The sequence below is a fragment of the Podarcis pityusensis genome (genome assembly GCF_964106645.2).
Source record: "Podarcis pityusensis genome assembly, chromosome: 11".
Taxonomy (NCBI): domain Eukaryota; kingdom Metazoa; phylum Chordata; class Lepidosauria; order Squamata; family Lacertidae; genus Podarcis; species Podarcis pityusensis.
The window spans coordinates 3,694,117-3,713,039 of record NC_138036.1 but is presented as its reverse complement, the minus strand read 5'-3'; the positions used below and the strand labels follow the sequence as shown (position 1 = coordinate 3,713,039).

General features: G+C 47.8%; 2 protein-coding genes and 1 long non-coding RNA gene across 9 annotated transcripts in view; 1 reads left to right on the top strand and 2 right to left on the bottom strand.

The window, feature by feature from the left end:
* Nucleotide 1: 1 nt before the first annotated feature.
* Nucleotides 2-5,393, bottom strand: LOC308458771 (tubulin polyglutamylase complex subunit 2-like). 2 transcript variants are annotated; one of them, XM_080973708.1, is made up of 4 exons: nt 5,289-5,393; nt 2,320-2,451; nt 1,999-2,112; nt 2-452 (listed from the first exon to the last, which is right to left on the bottom strand). In XM_080973708.1, the coding sequence occupies exons 2-4, from the start codon at nt 2,354-2,356 to the stop codon at nt 289-291; spliced, it is 315 nt and encodes a 104-aa protein (XP_080829834.1). In that variant the 5' UTR covers nt 2,357-2,451; nt 5,289-5,393; the 3' UTR covers nt 2-288. The 2 variants fall into 2 exon arrangements, with proteins under 2 accessions (XP_080829834.1, XP_080829835.1); XM_080973709.1 differs by lacking the exon at nt 5,289-5,393 and adding an exon at nt 3,913-5,188.
* A 72-nt stretch (nt 5,394-5,465) lies between these two features.
* On the top strand, nt 5,466-6,727 carry LOC308458784. Its single transcript, XR_013977653.1, has 2 exons — nt 5,466-5,816; nt 6,617-6,727. It is a non-coding gene; the product is annotated as an uncharacterized lncRNA (long non-coding RNA).
* Nucleotides 6,728-7,608: 881 nt separating this feature from the next.
* LOC308458618 (maestro heat-like repeat family member 5) overlaps nt 7,609-18,923 on the bottom strand; it is a 30,428-nt gene continuing 19,113 nt past the window's right edge. For 4 of the 6 annotated variants that reach the window (XM_080973424.1, XM_080973421.1, XM_080973422.1 and 1 more), the window contains exons 18-27: nt 18,627-18,808; nt 17,588-17,725; nt 16,718-16,832; nt 15,803-15,946; nt 14,750-14,926; nt 12,743-12,892; nt 11,556-11,681; nt 10,135-10,237; nt 9,279-9,344; nt 7,609-7,932 (exon numbers count right to left, since the gene is read on the bottom strand). In XM_080973424.1, the coding sequence (XP_080829550.1) occupies nt 7,772-7,932; nt 9,279-9,344; nt 10,135-10,237; nt 11,556-11,681; nt 12,743-12,892; nt 14,750-14,926; nt 15,803-15,946; nt 16,718-16,832; nt 17,588-17,725; nt 18,627-18,808 (1,362 nt within the window). In that variant the 3' untranslated portion in view covers nt 7,609-7,771. The remainder of the gene's footprint in view (nt 7,933-9,278; nt 9,345-10,134; nt 10,238-11,555; nt 11,682-12,742; nt 12,893-14,749; nt 14,927-15,802; nt 15,947-16,717; nt 16,833-17,587; nt 17,726-18,626; nt 18,809-18,923) is intronic. The other 2 variants (XM_080973425.1, XM_080973426.1) reach the window with 2 other exon arrangements.

Here is an 18,923-nt window from a genome sequence, read left to right as displayed (position 1 = left end):
GTTCTTTTGTTTGTGTGTTTCTTTCTCTGTTGGGGGTGGGTGGGTGTTGGGTTGTGGGCAGGTATAGTTTTGATCTTAAGGGGAGAGAGTCAGGGCTGCCTGGGAGTGGGCCCCAGCCAACAGAATGGCTGGGGCATGTTCCACGGGGGGTGGGGTGTCCTGGGACATCTGATCTCAGTTATCATGGGCAGCAGGAGGAGTTACGCTAAATCCAGACCATTACTGTCATTACTGAGGAGGCAGGTTTAGTCGTTGTTTGAAGACTATCCCTGCCTCCGGGTCTGATCTTCACCAGAAGGATACTGGAATCAGCAAGGGAGACCCACATGACTTTAAGGTGCTGCTGTGCAATCTCAGGAAGATCTTGTTTGGGTCTAGCCTGTTCACGAAGGAATCGGCCTCCTCAGAGAGCTGCTCCGTGTTGACAGTGGATGGGCTTGTACATGTTGAACCTTGTGGAGAAGGAGAAGGTAAAGTGAGCTGGAAACGGCACTTCCTGCCACCCAGAACTGCCTGCCAGGAGCCTGAGGGCCCTCGTCTTGAAAAGGATGTTGGAAAAAGTTCAGAAAAGGGCAACCAAAATTATCAAGGGGGTGGAGTAAATCCCCTATGAAGGAAGGTGGCCAAGGCTAGGACTTTTTGGTTAGGAGAAAAGACAAGTAAGAGGCAGTACGATAGAAGTTTATGAAGTTTGGCATGGCACAGAGGAAGTGAAGGGAGTATCTATTGTTGGGAGATGCAGGACAGGTAAAAGAAAGGTAAACCAAGGAACTCAAAGGATCCCAAACAAGCATGGCTCTGGAACGCAAAGGCCAACCTGACGCAGAGGACTTTAGGCTCCTAGCCCTGTCTGTCAAATTGTCTGTCTGGTAACTATCAAAATTGGCAATAATAAAAAAGGCTGCACACGGCAGAGAAGGAAGGTGAGTGATGGAAGGGTGGGGGTGTCTCAAGGCCTGGCTCCTGGCTTGTTATCTGCCGGCCGTGGGACCGGAGGCCTCAGACAGGAATCCCGCTAGATGGGCTCAGGGACAGAAGGAGGTCTGCTTGGGATGGAGAAGATCCCTAATTCAATCCCTGGATGACCTGCTAAATTATTATTATTACCCTTTGGCAAGGCTTTCTTGCCATAGAGCTGCAGAAGAGATATCACACCACAGCATGGTAATATCCTAAATTCATGTTGCATGGTGTATCTGAGGGAAGAATCATGCTTCAGTGTCAGAGTGTGTACATTGGATGCAGAGTTCAATCCCTGGGGATCTCCAAGTGGGGCTGAGAACAGCTGCTGCCCCCCAAATCCTGGAGAGTCAGTGTCCAAATGCCTCTTTGGGAAACTGGGAGTGATGCAAAACAGAGCAAGGGAATGGAAGAACTTCAGCCCTGGGTCAGAAGGATTCATTCAGAGGCGAGAGCATTAAAGTTGCATGCAAATCCCGATATCTCCAAGGAGGGGTGGGAGAGACCCCCACCACGCCACCTGAAGCTCTGGAGAGCAGCAGCCAGTCAGTGTAGAGGTGGTGTGGCATAGTGGTGAGAGCAGTGTTTCTCAAACTTGGGTCCAGACAACAAGCCCTTGGCTGAGTGATCTCCAATACCTTTCTAAATGTGCTGGGTGAGGGGGATGTTTGCTTTTCTTCTTCTTTTTATTATTATGCATATATAGATATAGTAATTTTATGTAGTGAACCGCCCTGAGATCTGTGGACGAAGGGCAGTATACAAATTTTAATAATAATATTAACAACAACAGCAACAAAGCATAGCTTGCTCTTCAGGAAAACTTCACCACAGGCCATTATAGATGACAGCCTTTGTCAACCTGGTGCCCTCCAAATGTTCTGGACTACAAAGCCCATCACTCTCAGCCAGCACGACGTTATGGTGCTAGGAACAGTAGTCCCAAACATCTCCCACAAAGACAAAAGCTAACTGGGGTTTGCAGATGGGGTCGATTAGTGAAGACAGCTCTTGGGCTGTTGGTATCACACAACATACCTGGCTTGGTGTTCTTGTACACAAGGCAGACCTTCCCATTCCCTCCGCACGGGTCCAGCTCAAACTCCAGGCTCCGCAAGTACAAGTGAGGTTTCTCCAGCTGACCCCCGTTACCTTTGGGGAGAAAGAAAAGGCTGAGCGAGGCAGGCAGGCATTCTCATGGGGTGCAGGACGAGGAATACTCAAACCAGGCAGAGCTTGAGAAGCTGGGCGTCGGTGGGGCTTGTGTATAAGGTCACGGAAACTTTTGGTGGGGTAGCAGGGGAGGTGGAGAGGAGAACTGAGGTCTCCCATGGACAAAGGGGTGAGGTGGGGCAGTACCTCCTTCATTGTCGGTGTCCTCCAAGTCAGCCAGCATGGGGGCATTGGGCAAGGCGTAGACGGGCGATGCTCTAACTTGGTTTAGCTAGGAGATGCTGTTGATGGTCATGCAGCCAAGGGGCATCAGGTTGTCTGGAAGAAAGGCAGCCATTACTAAGTTGCTGGCATGGATGCCACAATTCTGTAGGAGCACAGAAGGCTCACAGAACATGGTGCCCTCTGGAGAAGAATCTCAGCTTGCTTGCTTTTTGCTCACATTCTTCATGAACTAAAATCCATTCACTTATCTTCTGCCAATACATTTAAAATTAAACTTTTGAAATAAATTTTAGCTTCTTGGGCCCACTTACTCTCATCTACCAGATCAGATTAGAGATCTCACTTACGGATGTCAAGCCTCTATCCAACCCAACAGTGGGGAAACATTCATCTGTTCGATCCCTTGAAATGCAAGCCCAACACAAATTTACATCATCTTATCAGCTCACATTGATTCTGGCCTCTTTAGTTCCTGTACAAAAGCAGGGGAAGCTATCCTAAATTTATCCAGTGCCTCAAATAAAATGGAACATGATTTCAGTATGTTTATTTGTCATATTTATTAAGAACAAGTTGTTTATCTTATTTATTTTGAGTGTTGTTATGAAGAAAGGCATTCCAGACACCTTAGGCAGGCACGGCCAAACTTGGCCCTCCAGGTATTTTGCGAGTACAGTCCTCATCATCCCTGACCACTGGTCCTGTTAGCTAGGGATGATGGGAGCTGTACTCCCAAAACATCTGGAGGGCCACATTTGGCCATGCCTACCTTAGAGTATAATCCAGACCCCTCTTTGCTATTCTCCTTGCAGCTAGAGCTGCAACTTAACCTTCAATATTCAGTTGTCAATCCATTGATGTTGCTGTTGGCATCTGTCTGTCTCAAGAGACAATGGAGTAATCGTCATGATATGGATTATTTCTAAGAAGCCAACAGACAATTTGTAGCATCAGTTTTGCACGTGTTGCACTAACCACATATGCATTCCCTTGGACTTTTCACTACCAGAAAATGTTGCAGTTTTAAATGGAATGCGTGACAAGAGACATGTTTCTTGGGATCCAACTCCAGCCGTTTAATAGCAAGTTTTGAGGGGGTTTTTATTGAACACTGTCTGAAGGGCCTGTATATTGGTCGTGCATTTTCAGGAAATAACGTGAAATGCATAAAATTGCACCCTGGGGATTAGCTGCAAATTATTTGGATGTATTTATAATGGCTTCTTTGAGGTTGGGATACACTCCCACCACCACTTGAGAAACGAAGAATATAGTTAGCTTCATTCTCTCTCCCTCACTTCCCTCCCCCCCAAAAAAGTGCAAATTCACTACAAACTCACTAAATGGAGCTCCTCCCCTTCCAAGCGTACCAATCCCAGGCCGCCATGTCAGCAGGCCACATCAGAGAGAAGGGTAAGACAGCAAGGCCCTCCTCATAAGCTCACCTGGGACAAATTGTCATTGGCTCCTCCCCACTCCGAACTGTCTTCTGCAATCCCGACTCCACCCAAGTCATTATATAACTTCAATGTACAAGCAGGAAAGATGTCCTACCTGAATGGGCTTGGTTTTTCCTCCTCTCTCCACATTTCTATCTATTGCCTTTGTTGCCATTTTATTCTTGTGCACTGCACTAGCACTTAGCCAAATAAAAAGGTTGAAATCCAAGGCACAGGATCCAGGTCAGCTGTCAGTGCAGGTCAGTAGTCGCTGCTAAAGTCCCCCTTGGGGGAAGGTGGTGCAGGAAGAGTTACATGCACCAAGAATATGACCAAATGGAGTTATCGTAAGTTGCTCATCCAGCTCTTTTAAGCTGGAGATGCAAGATGTGTGCCCCCCTTAGAGCCTTGAAGATGTTAGAATGATAGAACTGCAGAGCTGGAAGGAATCCTAAGGTTCATCTAGCCCAGCCCTCTGAAATGCAGGAAGATGAAGGTGGTACTTATGAAAATCAAACCTGCAATCTTGGCATTATCAGCACCACTCTAACCAACCGAGGGAACTAGTGCAGGATAACCTTCTTTTGCAGAACTGTGATGCAAAGTCTCCAAGAACCAATTCACTTTGCCTCTGGGAGCCTGGAGGTCTGAGCCTCCATTTCTAGCTTGATACAGAAGTAGGACCATTTCCTGCTGCGAGTGGGACGCCTAATTCTGGTGCCAAGGATGGAAAGGACGCTAGGAGGGAGTGACGAACAGGCTATGGGTCTGTTTTGCAGGGTCACGAGACTTGGGGTTACTTGGTGAAGGGGAGAGACTATGGAGGCAGACGATATCATAGACAGGACACGTCCCCCAAGACATACAGGCGCCTCAAGGGCCATGAAATCAATATACGTCTCCCCTTCACCAGCCCCGTCTTCCCCAGGACGGCAGCCAGCAAAGTTACCAAAACTTCAGCTGCAGCAGCTCAGAGTTGACGGGGGAAGCCGGAAGCCCCGAGTTCAAGTCTCCCTTCAGCGCGACCATTAGGGTGGCCACGCTGAGCACTGAATGGAGACTTGGAAGGAGCTACAGGGGAATTTAACATACTGGCAGCAGCATTTGTACTAGACCATGAAGCAGCAACATTTCCAACCTGCTCTTTCCCGGCGGACGCCAGGGCGCCTCAAGCGACCTTCCCCGGCCCCTCACAACACCCCTGCAGAGTAGGGCGAGGGGAGAGAGAGAGAGAGGCTGGCAGGCCAAGGTCCCCCCGCCCTGGGAGTGGGGGCTTCCCCCGTAGCCCCGGGCCTGGCTCCGCACTCGGCGGGGCGTCTTTCCTGAGGCGACGGAGGCGGCTCTCTGCACATGCTCAGGAACCACCGCAGCCTTTGCCAACGTTTATCATCGGCCCGCCGTCAAAGTAGCCGCCCCCTCCCGCTTTTCTTCTCCTCCCGCCACGCCCCCCCCCCCCGCGAGCCCCTCCTGAGGTAAAGAGACGGCCCTTACTCCAACGAGCAGCCACAACCGATACCTTGAAGCAACCGCCAACCCCAACGTCTCTCCGCCCAGCCACGCCCCCGCGCCCGACTCTCGGCTCCCATTGGCTGACGGCGACCGGGGTTCGCCCAGATACAGATGGGAGGAGCCGGCCAATGGGGAGGACTCGGAGCGGGGTGGGGGAGAAAGGGACGAGGAGGCGGTGGAGCCGGCTCTCCCATTGCCTTCTGGGAGTCGTAGTGCCTGCTCTCCATTCCTTTCCCCCTACAGAACGGCGATCGAAAGGAACTGAATGAAAGGGAGGACTGCGATTCCCGAAAGCCACCGCGGCGGGGCTTCTGAGCTACGGGTCGCGAGAAGGGGCAAAAAACGCCCACCTGCTGCTGTCCCTGCGCGTACAGGTGTGCAGGTGGTCAGGGGCTGATGCGAAAGGGAGGAGGAAGAGGATGGAGACGAAGGCCCTGCGCAGCGTGAGCAGCTCCAGCAGCACCAAGCCCCATCTGGAGAAGCTGACCCTGGGGGTGACCCGCATCCTAGGTAAGGTGGAGGTGGCATCCCTGGTTGCCATGGAAACGACCAAGGGATGGAGCCGCAAAAATCCTTTCTTCCCTCTCTTGTTCATTGCATGGCGCTTCCTCCCCCCTCACAGCAGCCCTGCGAGGGAGGCCAGGCTCAGAAGCAGGGACTGCCTGCCCAGAACCCCAAATTTCTAAATTCCTTTTTATCTCTTTCCAGGTTTCCCCATAATTATCTTTAAATATATTAACATTCTTAGTTGTCAACCTATTCCCAAATATTTAACCTTTTTAGGTATATTTGTCTGTTGCATCTGTTGTAACTCCTTTTTATCCTGCTCTGTAACAGTTTTCACTAAGAGCTTGGTCTTGTTTTTATTCGGTTTAAAACCCAATACCTGTCCAAATTCCTGTTTATTTCATAATACTTTAAGTAATGAATTTTTTGGATCTTCAACCGTTATTGCAAGGTCATCCGCAAATGCTTTCAATTTATATGCTTTATTTCCTACTTTTATTCCTCTGATGGTTTCTTTTGTTCTTATATTCCTCATCAGGACCTCTAGCACTAAAATAAACAAGAATGATGACAAGGGGCAACCTTACCTTGTTCATTTCAAGATCTTACATTTCTCAGTAATAACATAGTCCACAGTTAATCTTGCTTGTTGTTCTGAATAGATAGCATCTATTCCTCTTCTAAATGTCTCCCCAAACTTCATCTTTCTAGTACCTTATTCATAAATGTCTAAGAGATATTATCAAATGCCTTTCAGCGTCAATGAACATCAAGGCCACTTGTTTTTCATTTCTCACTTCCAGGTACTCTATAACATCAATTATATTCCTTATGTTGTCCTTCATCTGAAGTCCTGGAAGGAATCCTGCTTGATCATGATGTACTATTTCTAATAAATTAATTCTCTTTGCAAATATTTTGTAATCATTGTTTAATAACAAGATCTGCCTGTACTTCCTAATCAATAATAAATCTGCCTCTTGCTTCGGGATTAATGTAATAAAAGCCTCTTTTAATGTCTCTGGTACCTTACCTACGTTTAGAATTTCATTCATTACATTTTGTTATGGTTGCACCAGAGAATTCTGTGGAGGTATTTTTGTAATATTTTGCTGTCAGGCTATCAGGTCCTGGTGATTTCCCTGCCTTTGCTTGATTACGTAATTGTGTCCAAAATCTCAGACCAGCTCCTCTTCCTATATTCCTAACCATTCAGACAATGTGTTAATTAAATACTGTTTTACATTCTCCTCCTCTTCCTCTGGGACGCCTGTAAAAAGTAAATCATCTCCCACTGCTTCATTTCCAAAACCGCTATTGCATCCCAGCTTGCTTCCTGAGCGGCACAGACAGGTATGAGGTTAAGATTAAAACTGGCCAGGAAAACGCAATGGTGTTTCAAAGAGGAACTGTTTCAATCAATCAATCAAGAGGTCTTAGAGTCCTGAATATTCTGAACCTTAATTTGCAACAGACTGACAATGCATAGTCAAATTGTCAGATATTACTGAAAATGATTGAAACATGTAGCTGTCTCAAGACTTCTGGAATGTGTCAGACCCCTTCCCAGCCCCCAATGGTTTCCCTTTCCTTTTTTTTCTTGGAGGAATTTAGGTATACTCTGTGTATGCAAGGCATGTGTAAGGGATGCTACCCTTCTGAGTGTGATCAGCTCTCCACTGGATGGAGGGGACAGGGGAGAGAAAATCATCATATAAAAACAATGGCATGTGGAAAGGGAGAAGTTGAAGCGAAAAGGTTAATTCCTAGAGAGAAAGGCAGACCACACAGAAAGCAATGTCTAGAATCTTCATTAAGTTCTCTACAAGTGCTCTCAATTCAAATGGAAACCCAGCTGCCCTGCAGCTGCTCTTTGTGGCAACAGGAAAGCAAGAAGCACTGCTCCTGCTTGCCTACGTTTTCTGAAGACCTCCTTCTGGGCAGGCCAATTCTCCGTCTCACTGCCTTGCCATGTTGTTTTTTAGCATGGACAGGAGATGTTGGCTGGGTACAATCTTTGGATTGATCCGACCGCCGCAGCGTCTAAAAAGCTCCTCGCTGGCCGCCACCGCAGCGTTTGAGACAGCCACGTCCAAGTCACCCTGAAGGTCCAGGAGAGCTGCAATGGAAGAAGGAACATGAGAACCACAGCAGAGTCCTCCTGGATCAGGCCAATGTCCTGCGTCCTCTTCTCACAAAGGACAACCAGATGCGCCCACAGGAAACCCGTAAGTGGGACCCGAGCACAAGAGCCCGGTTCCCTCCTGTGGTTTCCCGCAACTGGCCATCCAAGTTGGTGGCCATCGCTCCCTCCTCTTGTAAGCTGGTTATAAATCACATAGAGATATTTAAAGAGATAAATTCAAAGGAGGGACAGGGATAGATCTTGTCAGGAGCAAATGCCCCTCATTCTAAGGACAGAAGGAGCTGTCTGGAACAGAGTTAGGCCCATTGGGTTGCTGAGCTCAGTATTGTTTATGTGGAGGAGGTTTCTAGGACTGGCCATTTTTTGATGCGGAAATGAGGAGAATTGACACACATGGACCCCCCCCCTTACCATTGGCTCTGCTGGCTTTGGCTGATGGGAGTTGTAGTCCAACAAGATCTGGAGGGGGCTGATGGACAGGACAGGAGAATTGCAAAACAATGGGGTTGCAATGGCAAAGAAAAGCAGCCGGGGAAGTGAGCTAGGTAACACGTGCCATTTTAGGGGGTGAAACTTAATTTTTGAAAAATTCTTCAGTGAAAGGTCTTTAAAATATGTTTTTGGGTGTGAGGAATTAAAATCTGCTATTATTTTTGAGACTGAACAACATTTAGCATGGTAAGTCTATGTCTGATGAAGAAGTAGAAAAAAAAACGGCTTTCGGAAAAACCAAAGAATTTTAATTTCTGAAGATGTAAGGTAATTACGTTAATACTGAAATAAAAATAACTAAGTTCCTAGCAATCGTTTGTAATGATTTCTATGCAATTTTACACTCATTTCACTGACCAAGCAAAAGCAAATCGTATGCATTTCACCCAAACAACATCTGAATTCCCAAGTCATGTTACAACTTTTTAGCACCCCTCACTTTCTGAATTTGAAAGCTGAAAAATTCAGCACGCCCTACTGTGACAATTCATTTCGCCTTGGCATTGCTAAGGTAAATTAATGCCAGGTGTTAGAGAGAGAAAGAAACACTGTTTCTGTTCAAGTCCAAGTGTACAGAAACAAAACTTTTGTTGTTAGGTCCAATCCAACTATATTATACTTTGCCAATGCAATTTCTTGCCCAGCACAAACTCGTCAGATTTCCCGTCATGTTAGTGGCTAGAAGAACATGGGAATCACAATCCAGAAGGGAAAGGAGACTGCAGGGGCTTATAGTAACTAAAGTGGGATAATCTGGGATTAATGAGATTGGGAAAAGTAGTCCTGTGATGAAAATATCCCTGCAAGGATATTTGATCCTTACTCACCCAGATAAATGTCGTCAATTTGTTTGGTGCTCACCAAGTCGGGTTTCATATACTGTGCATTGCACGCTAGACAGATCAATAGAAAACGATCAGTTCCTGCATTTGATACTTTGTCCAGCTTAAAAACATTCATCAGACTTGAGGCACAGAGGCTGTTGGTACTCTATAGAAGGGGCTAGCAACTTCTGGATCACTTTCACAATTTGCTGGTTTAATTGTAGGAACCTAGGAAGCTGACGGATGCTGGGTCAAAGCATTGGTCTGTCCAGCTCAGGACTGTCTACACTGAAGAACAAGGGCTCTCCAGGATTCCATACAGGGGAAATGGTGTGGCGTAGTGGGGGTTACTGGGGGGATTGCCCCAGGCACAAAAAGGTTGAGGGGCACGTCTCTGTTTCAATACAGGCAATCCTCATTTTGCGTGGGAGTTATGTTCCAGACCCCCACACACATTGGTAAAGCATTCCACCCCACCCTTGTTCCGCCCTGCCGTACCCCACCCCCATTCGACCCTTGCTCTGCCCTTTCAGTGACATCTTAATGATGTTTTGGTGACGTTTTCAGGCCACTTCCAGTGTGCATGGTGCACCAATCGCAAGAAACCAGTCACTGTCTGTATATAAAAGTGGTAACCCACCCTGGGACCTTGGGGCATGGGTCGGGTAAACAACAACAACAATGGAGAAGCGCCTGACTTTCTGGGTGCAGCCTCCCTTTAGCACTCTCCTTTGGACAGAGTTAGGCAGCGCATGACACCTGGAGTTGCATCCCTGCCTCCAGGTTTCCCAGCTGAAATCCCACTTCTGTCTCATGCCCTGAAATCCCCTTTCCTCTCAAGAGCCTTGTTTTCAATTACCTATCAATATGGTCGCTGCCTCGCGATGCGCAGGGTTCCTGCTCTTTAGGTATTCCATCATCTGCGTGAGCATGTCCGGCAACCTCTGCCTGTATCTCCACAACTGGGGGGGGGGGCGGGGGGAGTGGACAGGAAGACAACCAAGGTGCCAGATTAGTCTTTTGTATAACTCCAGCTTCTTAACGCATTTCTATCCCTCGTGGTGGCCAAACAATACTTGAAAAGTATGACCTCATTGTTTCCGAATTGGCCACCCACAGTAATACTACTGCCTTTATATAATGCAGAATCATACTTCATGCCCAAGTATTAAGAGCACAGAAAAATTTAGTTGGTTTAGTTGGTAGAACTATGGAATCAGAGCAGAGCCACCCTCCATGAATTTGTCCAATCTTATTTTAAAGCCATCCAAGCTAGTGGCCACCTGTGCGTCTTGTGGCAGTGAGTTCCATAGCATAACTGTGGATATGGCAGTGTTGCTGGGCCTCTGTTTGTGGCTGTGCTACACCTAGATAATAGTGACAAAACGTCTTAGAAGACATCTGTGGTGAAGAAGGCAAGGGCAAGCTGGTGGCTGTGGCCGGCTGATGCTGATGCAACAGATACAGACACAAGGAGATGAGAAGGTAGATGCTGCAGCCACATACCCTCCAACATTTCTCTGATGAAATGAGTGACACCCCATTCCATAATGATAATTTGACTATTTATAACCCACCCATCTTAGTGGGTTGCCCCAGCCACTTTGGGCAGCTTCCAACACACATAAAACCATAACAAAACACTAAACGTTAAAAAACTTTGATATACAGGATTCCTTCAGACGGCTCAGAGGTCGGATAACTCCATACCCTCCAACATTTCTCCAGTGAAAATAGGGACATCCTAAGGAAAAGTGGGACATTCCAGGATCAAACCAGAAACCAGGATGGCTTCTCTAAAACAAGGACGTCCCTGGAAAATAGGGACACTTTGAGGGTCTGCAGCCACAGCTGATCCAGGGAGATGCACATCAATACACCACAATGGCATAAAACTGGGGGGTTAATTTAGCAGAGGGAGAGAGGGAGGAGCCGCTAGGAGTGCTGCAGCTGTTGCACAGCATCTTTCTAAGAAAAATCAAAACACACACACACCCCCCATTTCTCAAGAGTCTATTTTGCAGAATTTCATCTAGATATTCTTCCACTTCCTCACCCAAGCCGTGATCTGGGGCATTGTGGTGGATACAAAATATGATAGTAGCCAGGCAGTAGAATAAAATAAGCCTGCAACTCCCACTGCCCACATCAAACACACACAGTTTGGGAGGAAAGTAAGTGAGTCCCAAACTTAAGAAATGGTGGGAAAATTTCTTCTCCTCTGAAGAAATCTGGTGAAAGAGTCTGGAGGGAACAGTTGACCATGTTAATTTTACTCACAATGTACTTGCAGATAACTGAGAATCTGTGGTAGAGTCTGTCTTGCTGCACAGACTCAAAGATGTCAAAGGGCAGCTCCCCCAGTTTCAGGAAGGTGACAATTGTGTTAAGGACAATTCGACACTCCTAGAATTGAAAGGATGGATGACATTTTACTTCACATCAAGCCTTAGGCTTGCAACAGCTTTGAAAATATACATATCTGCATTGAGGCCGCAATGCAAATAAAATGCAGACAGTAACCCAGGTAGGGTTAAAAACACAACTAGCCCACTGGGAATTAAACCCTGAGAGCTCACCTAGGTTTTTAACAAGCATCAAAACGCCACTAATGTAGGGGCTCACCTGCGCTCAGAAGGGAAGTGATTCCATAGAGAGGAGCCACCCTGAAAAAGACCCTCCCTCTGGTTACTGGCTGCTAAATGAACCTCCACCAGGCCGGCCTAGTCAGCTGATCACAGTGACAGCAGAGGTGTCAAGGCTTAGCTTCCAAACCCAAAAACTCAAACCTTGGTGTTTCAAATAGTGTCTAATGACCAGGTTTTAAAACCAACCCTGCAGGGCTTCCACTCCTTAAAGCTAACCAGCCTGGATCAGAAGACTTCCAGAACCAACTTCCTTGGAAGGCGGTGGCCTCTCCTTCACTGGAGGTTTTTAAGCAAAAGTTGGAGAACCATCTGTCAAGGATGCTTGAGTTGAGATTCCTGCATTGCAGGGGTTGGACTAGAGGACCTTGGGATCCCTTCCAACTCTGATTCTGCGGTTCGATGACTCTGATGGTTCCAACCTTTTGCAGAGCAATCCCAACCATAGCATGGTATCTGCAAGGATCTCTAACTTTTCTGACCTCAGGTGTGGTGATGACTCAGACCCCAAGCACAATCGAGGCCCACCCATTCAAGACCAGCCTACGCATTACTTGATCTGTGGGGCAGCATGGGATGATTCTCCAAGCCCTGCTGGAACACGCAGAGCAACGCTCCTCGTGTGGAAATTCCCAGGAAAGGGGAGAGTTCCTCAGCTGCAACAGATGCTTCGAGGACCACCCAGCATTGGTATCGTAAGGGGTTTCCACAGGCAGAGAAACATTGCTCTGCGTTCCAGCTGCGTGCGACAGTTGCCAGGGAGAAGCAGTTTGCCAAAGGGGCCAGGCGATGCCCAGACTGGCCCTTCCAGCCTCAACCTACCTCTCCGCTCACAGGGTCAGTTAGCTGGATTATCAGGGGGACGAGGCTCCTGATGACAATGTCCTCCACCCTGTTTCTGTGCTCTTCCTTCACGCCCCTCAACAGCATCCCAAAAAGAATGATGGAGCAAAGGCTGAGCTCATTGTCCTCCTGAGGAGAGAGAGGAGGAGAACGCCAGTCAGTCCCAAGTGCTGTGCAGGGCAAACCCGTTTCAGGGAGTTTAGCTGAGGAAACGCTTCTCGTTCACTATGGGTCTGGTTGTTTGAGGGTGTTGGCTGGGCCCACGCAACAGGGGACCAACCCCGGGGGCCTTTGCACACCACCGTTAAGCTTAACGGACTGAGTTCATCCTGGTGCATCTAAAGTTCTGCCAGCATCACCTGCTGGCAGACAGAGTCACCTGAAGTGCAGGTGAAGCAAGGCGTCTCGCAGATTAGGCCAGTGGGATCACTTGTGGGGGGGTGACAGAGGGGGGCTTGAGGTGTAAATGCGGCGTGCGTGCGGCACATGGCGTGGCATGTGTGCATGACATGTGCATGTCACACAGCGCCTGCCCCCTCAATTGCAGGGGCAAGACGGCGCAGCTGGTGTTCTGAATTTCTTCTTTATTTTTTCCTATAAGTCTTTATTAAGGCTTTTTCATAATACAATAAAAAAAAGGAAACTGATCTAAATAAAAACAGAAAGAGAAACAGAAATGCAGAGTCTTCTCTCAAGGATAGCTCTTAACCCTTGTCTCACCAGGAAAGGGGTCAACCCTCCCAACCTCTTCCCTTCCCTGTCTCTCACTCAGGGTCCTTCACCAACAAGCCATCACCTTCCTTGGAGCCCAACATGGGCGTAGCCAGGATTTATGTTGGTGAAGCAGTATTAATGTTGGGGGGGGGGGGCAGAAGAACCAAGCTATCTGTGATGCGATTGGTCAGTTAATTAAGTATTTTTCTTTATTTGCTTGATTGAAGGGGCAGTTGCCCCCCTCCCCCGTTGACCATGCCCAAAGAGCCCAATAATCAATGGCCCTGAGCAAAGGACACCAAGGAAAACAAAAGGAAAAGAGAGAAGAAAGAAGAAAGAAGATGGAAGGAAGGAAGGAAGGAAGGAAGGAAGGAAGGAAGGGAGATAAAAAGGAATTTCGATTTTGTGTTATCATCTTCCTTAGTGGATCGTGCAAACCTCTATTCTGAATACAGTGGTAACTTGGTTCTCAAATGCCTTGGTACTCAAATGCCTTGGTTCCCAAATGCCAAAAACTTGGAAGTATAAATGTCCAGTTTTTGAACGTTTTTCGGAAGCCGAACGTCCGATGCGGCTGTCGGCTATTTTTTTCAGGGCGCTTGCACCAATCAGAAGCCGCGCCATGGTTTTCGAACATTTCAGAAGTCAAATGGACTTCCAGAATGGATTAAAGTTCGAGAACCAAGGTCCCACTGTATTTGGCGCTTTTGTTTTTACTATTTATTTTGCATTTTTGTTTTTGAGGCTTTTTTGGTTAGTTTTTGTGACTGTTTGGAACCCAGTTTAGCTACTGATAGATTGATTGTGTGACTGTGGAAATGGATAAAAGTCCCCCATCCAAACAATGACTATCATCAGTGCAGGTAAGAAAAAAAATTATTTAAATTTTAATCATCTACAATACCGTCTTATTTATTTTATAGTATGGTACATTGATTATTGCTTTCATTTTATGGATCAGTGGTCTCGTTAGAGAGTAAAATTCATGTTAACTTGCTGTTTTAGGGGTTGTTTTTAAAAGTCTGGAATGGATTAATCCATTTTGCATTACTTTCTATGGGAAAGCGCACCTTGGTTTTGAAACGCTTTGGTTTTGGAACGGACTTCTGGAACAGATTAAGTTTGAGAACCAAGGTACCACTGTGATTCTCTTCATAGTGTAGGGGGCACTGGGGATGAGGCTATGGAACCAAAGGGGCAGCCCCCCCAAAAAATGTTTGGGAAGCACCAGGGCATGGATGAAGTCCATTTCGAGTAGGCTTCTTGACTTACATCATTGAAGTGTTTCAAGAGTTGAGGGTAAAGGCTGCAGCCGGCCAAGCTGTATTCCTCCCCATCCAAGTGCTGGAACATGAGTTGCAGGCACTTAATGGACTCTTTGGCAATACTCTTGTCCGGATTGTAAGCGCAGTTGATCAGGGGCGAGATGAAGGGATTCAAGGACTCTTCCTGAAGGAAGCAAGGAAGCAGGTGAGGGAACACGGTCACGGCAGAGAAGTCAGTGCACGCAGACGCAGTTTGCACCCAAAAAGCCACAGCGTAAGCATTACACAAAAGTAAACAACCCAAGCGGGTGCTCTCTCCTGAGTCCTTGTGCAGGGTGGGGGCCTCCAGTAGGGGAAGGGGCCAGAGCGGGAGCGTCTGCTTTGCAGGCAGAAGGTCCCGGGTTCAAGTCCTGGCATCTCCACACAGGGTTGGGAGAGACTTTTGAAACCTTGGGGAGCTGCTGCCGGTCAGTGTGGGCAACCCTGAGGTATCCAGACCATTGGCTTGACTCTCTTTAAGGCAGCTTCCTTCCTGTGCTGATCTGCACCTGAGAATAAGTGTTATGTACTGAGTTGAATAGGATCCAAACTGCAGCAGTCTGATTGGTCCTAGAACAATAGGATCCAAAATGCAGCAGTCTGATTGGTCCTAGAACAATAGGATTCAGAATGCAGCAGTCTGATTGGTCCTAGAACAATGCAGCAGTATGATTGGTTGGCAGGAACCACCCAATCCTGCTCCAGATAGAAGTGAATCCACAACCTGATTGGCTTACAGTAGAATTCCAGAATTAGCCAATCATGTGCAGCCCATTGTGTAAATAATGTATATAAAGCAGATACTGTGAGGGAACTTCTATTCAGTCCTCCTCACCACTATGAGCTGAATAAAGAGCCTGAAATCACTTTGCGACTCTGAGTATATTTCAATAAGGCTGCAGCAGAACAAAGGAATCTCATTTTAACAGCCTCATTGAAAGGCTGATATGGCTACCTCAAAGCGTTGTGGGGTTAATTTGTACGCCGCTTCCTAATGTGCCCCCCACCACCAATCTCTTACCTCCAGCTGGTGCTGCAACATGTAGCCCAGTCCTCGGATGCTGAAGAGCTGCATGAGGGGGCTGGCTTGCCCCATCCACTCCTTCAGGACGTCCATAATGTCTTGCTTCACGAAAAACAAGCCTATCTCTGAGTGGAAAAGGAGCTGAAAAAGAAAACACTTGATGTGTGCAAGGCCAAAGAAAGTAGTGAGGGCAGGAGGAAATCTGTGCCGCGGAAACCGAAGTCCGGTACCCCATACCCTCCAAGTGTCCTGATTTTCCAGGGACAGCCCCGGAATAACGAAAGCCAACCGGCTTCTGATTTAATCCCGGAATGTCCCTGTTTTCCCTGCCAGAGCTGCTAGGGGAGGCGGATGAGCCAGAGCTTGTCCCCAATGACGGTGGCGGCTGTGAGGGGGCCTCTCGTTGCCCCTCCATGGCATCTCCATGGTCACTGCTGCTGGCCTCCTCCCTTGGGCAGCTGGTAGAGCAGCGGTTCTCAGCCTGTGGGTCCCCAGATGTTGTTGGACTTGCTAGCTAGGGGTGATGGGAGTTGTAGTCCAATGACATCTGGGGACCCACAGGTTGGGAAAGGCTGTTGTAGAGGCTGCTGGAAAGCAGGTGAGGAGGAGAAGAGGCTGCGGCCACCAAAGCCCAGCCCTGTGTGCCATGCTGGCTCTGAGGGGCAGGCAGAGGGAGGGCCCCCCCTGGGTGGGATGAAAGGGGGAGCAAAGCGCAAGGAGGTAGATAAGAGCTGAGGGCAGTGTGCATTAACTAAGGCCTGTAGAAATTGCTGCCTCAGGCAGAGGGCAGGCCTGCCAGCCATCAATGGTGGCTCCGGAGACCTCCTTACACCCTCTGCTTTCCTTGCCTGCCTGGGAGCGGTTGTTGCGAAGCAGGAGCGCCTGCAGGCATTCTCCGTTTCCGACTCTCACCTCGGTGAAGAAGGCCATCCCGACCGTCCTCTCCTTTACGTCAGGGCGGCGCAAGTAGGCATTGGCCTGTTTGAAAGTCGTTCTGAGGTGCACTTTGGAGAAGGTGAACAAGGTCCTGAAACACAAAATCAGACACAAAGGATGCACAAGCCTGAAGCTGGCAGGAAGAACCACTAAGTGTTCCATCATAATAATAATAATAATAATAATAATAATAATAATTCATTACTTGCACCCTGCCCATCTGATCGGGTTGCCCCAGTCACTACCCTCTGCTCCTCTCCAATTTCACCCAAGTCATATCTAGCTCTCTCTGTCAAGGAAGGATGCTTGAGAGTGCAGGGCAGTTTCTTGCAAATAAATCTCCAAAGCCAGCAGAGTTTTCAGTGGGGAAGGTTCATTACTCCATTACCCCATATGCACCCACTCGACCTCTTCAACTGGTGGAATTGGCACTTTTTCAGGCACCACAGAATGCCTGCTCTGCGTTTAGTGTGTCAGCACCTAAACTTTGGAACTCCCTGCCTATTGATATCAAACAGGCGCCTTCACTGTACTCTTTTGGGCACCTGCTAAGAACGTTCTTGTTTAGACAAGCCTACCCAGATGTTTAGAAAGCTGGTGCAAATGTTAATCTGGTTTTAGTCAATTGTTATTTTAACTTTTCAAAAGTCTCAAATTATTGTTGTCAGTATTTCTAATCAATATTTGCCTATCTTTTCTTTTTAACCGCTTTGAAGTTTGTTTATTACAATAAAACAGCATATACATTTTCTGAAATAAATAATAAGTTTAACCCCATTTCCCAGAAAGCAGGCCTTGGTGGGCTGCTCTTCGTGCCTCACCTGCCAGTCCTTTTCACCGTCTTACCTTGTCAGAAGACGAATGCCATCGAAAAAGCTTTCTGGGTTTGACAGCATATCCCAGCACCTTTGCACCCCCAAAATGTTGTATTCTTTGACGTAGCCGCCACATCCAATAAGGTTTTTCAGAGCTTGCACAGTGGTCCTGAATCGAGTGAAAGAATTAAGAATATTATATTTATTTATCCATTAAAAAAAATTGTATACTGCCCTTCACCCATAGATCTCAGGTCAGTTCACAACACAAAAATACAAGATAAAAAGCACAAAATAAATAATAAAAACAAGAACAAACCAAACCAATAACTCCTTCTTCCTCTCACAAACACAGCTGAAAGGGCGTAGGGTGTTAATCCGCCAATGGCCTGACTGAAGAGGAACATTTTGGCCTGGCATCTAATGGTATATAATGAAGGCACCAGGCAAGCCTCCCTGGGGAGAGCATCCCACTAATGGGGAGCCACCACAGAAAAGGCCCCTTCTTGTGTTGCCACCCTCTGGACTTCTCGTGGAGGAGGCACATGAAGAGGGGCCTCTGATGATGATCACAAGGTCTGGGTAGGTTCATCTGGGGAGTTTTAGCTCCTTGACATCTTGCAGTCTTGAGCTGCTTGGCCTGATGGATCCAGCCACAACCACCAGCCCCCGCAGCCTCTCACATGTTTCCAGCACAAGCTGCAACCTTTCGGCTGCGATGGAGACTTAAGGTTTCATGACACGTGAGTCCCGCCACGCCAAAATCAGCCCATCGCGTGGGAGAGTCTCCAACATCCTTTCCCATCCTAGTGTCCTTTGGACTACAACAACTCCCATCTTCGCCAGAGTTGTGCTGGCTGGGGCTGGTGGGAGTTGTGGTCCAAAGCGACTGAAGAGCACAGGGGTTGGGGAAGCCTGGGTCTCTTAGCTACCCAAGCTAAGCAGAACCTCCATGTCCAAGTGAAGCCTATCTCTTGGGGGAGGGCTGAGCCATCACTGCTACGGTCAGGCTTGCAAGCGCCCAGAGAGAGAAGGGAGGGCCACCCCAAATGCATGGGCAGGTCCCTTACGCCAGCGGATGGAGATGCGAAGGGGGCTCCGGCATGAGACTTGTCGCCCTCGAAACTCTTCTGCTCGTCCCAAAAAGAAAATAGATCTGAGTGATCAGGGCAAGCAGCAGCTGGGGGAACTTGTTCTGCAGTACATCCGAAGCCTCAGGTAGCGACAGGATCAGACACAAAGCGTTGGTAGCCTGGAGGGACAAGGACAGGAGAACAGCATTCAGCAGAGGACATCCTCAGATCAAGATCTCCCAACTCTCTATGCAGGACACGACTCAGACCCCTGGTCCATCTCACTCAGTATTG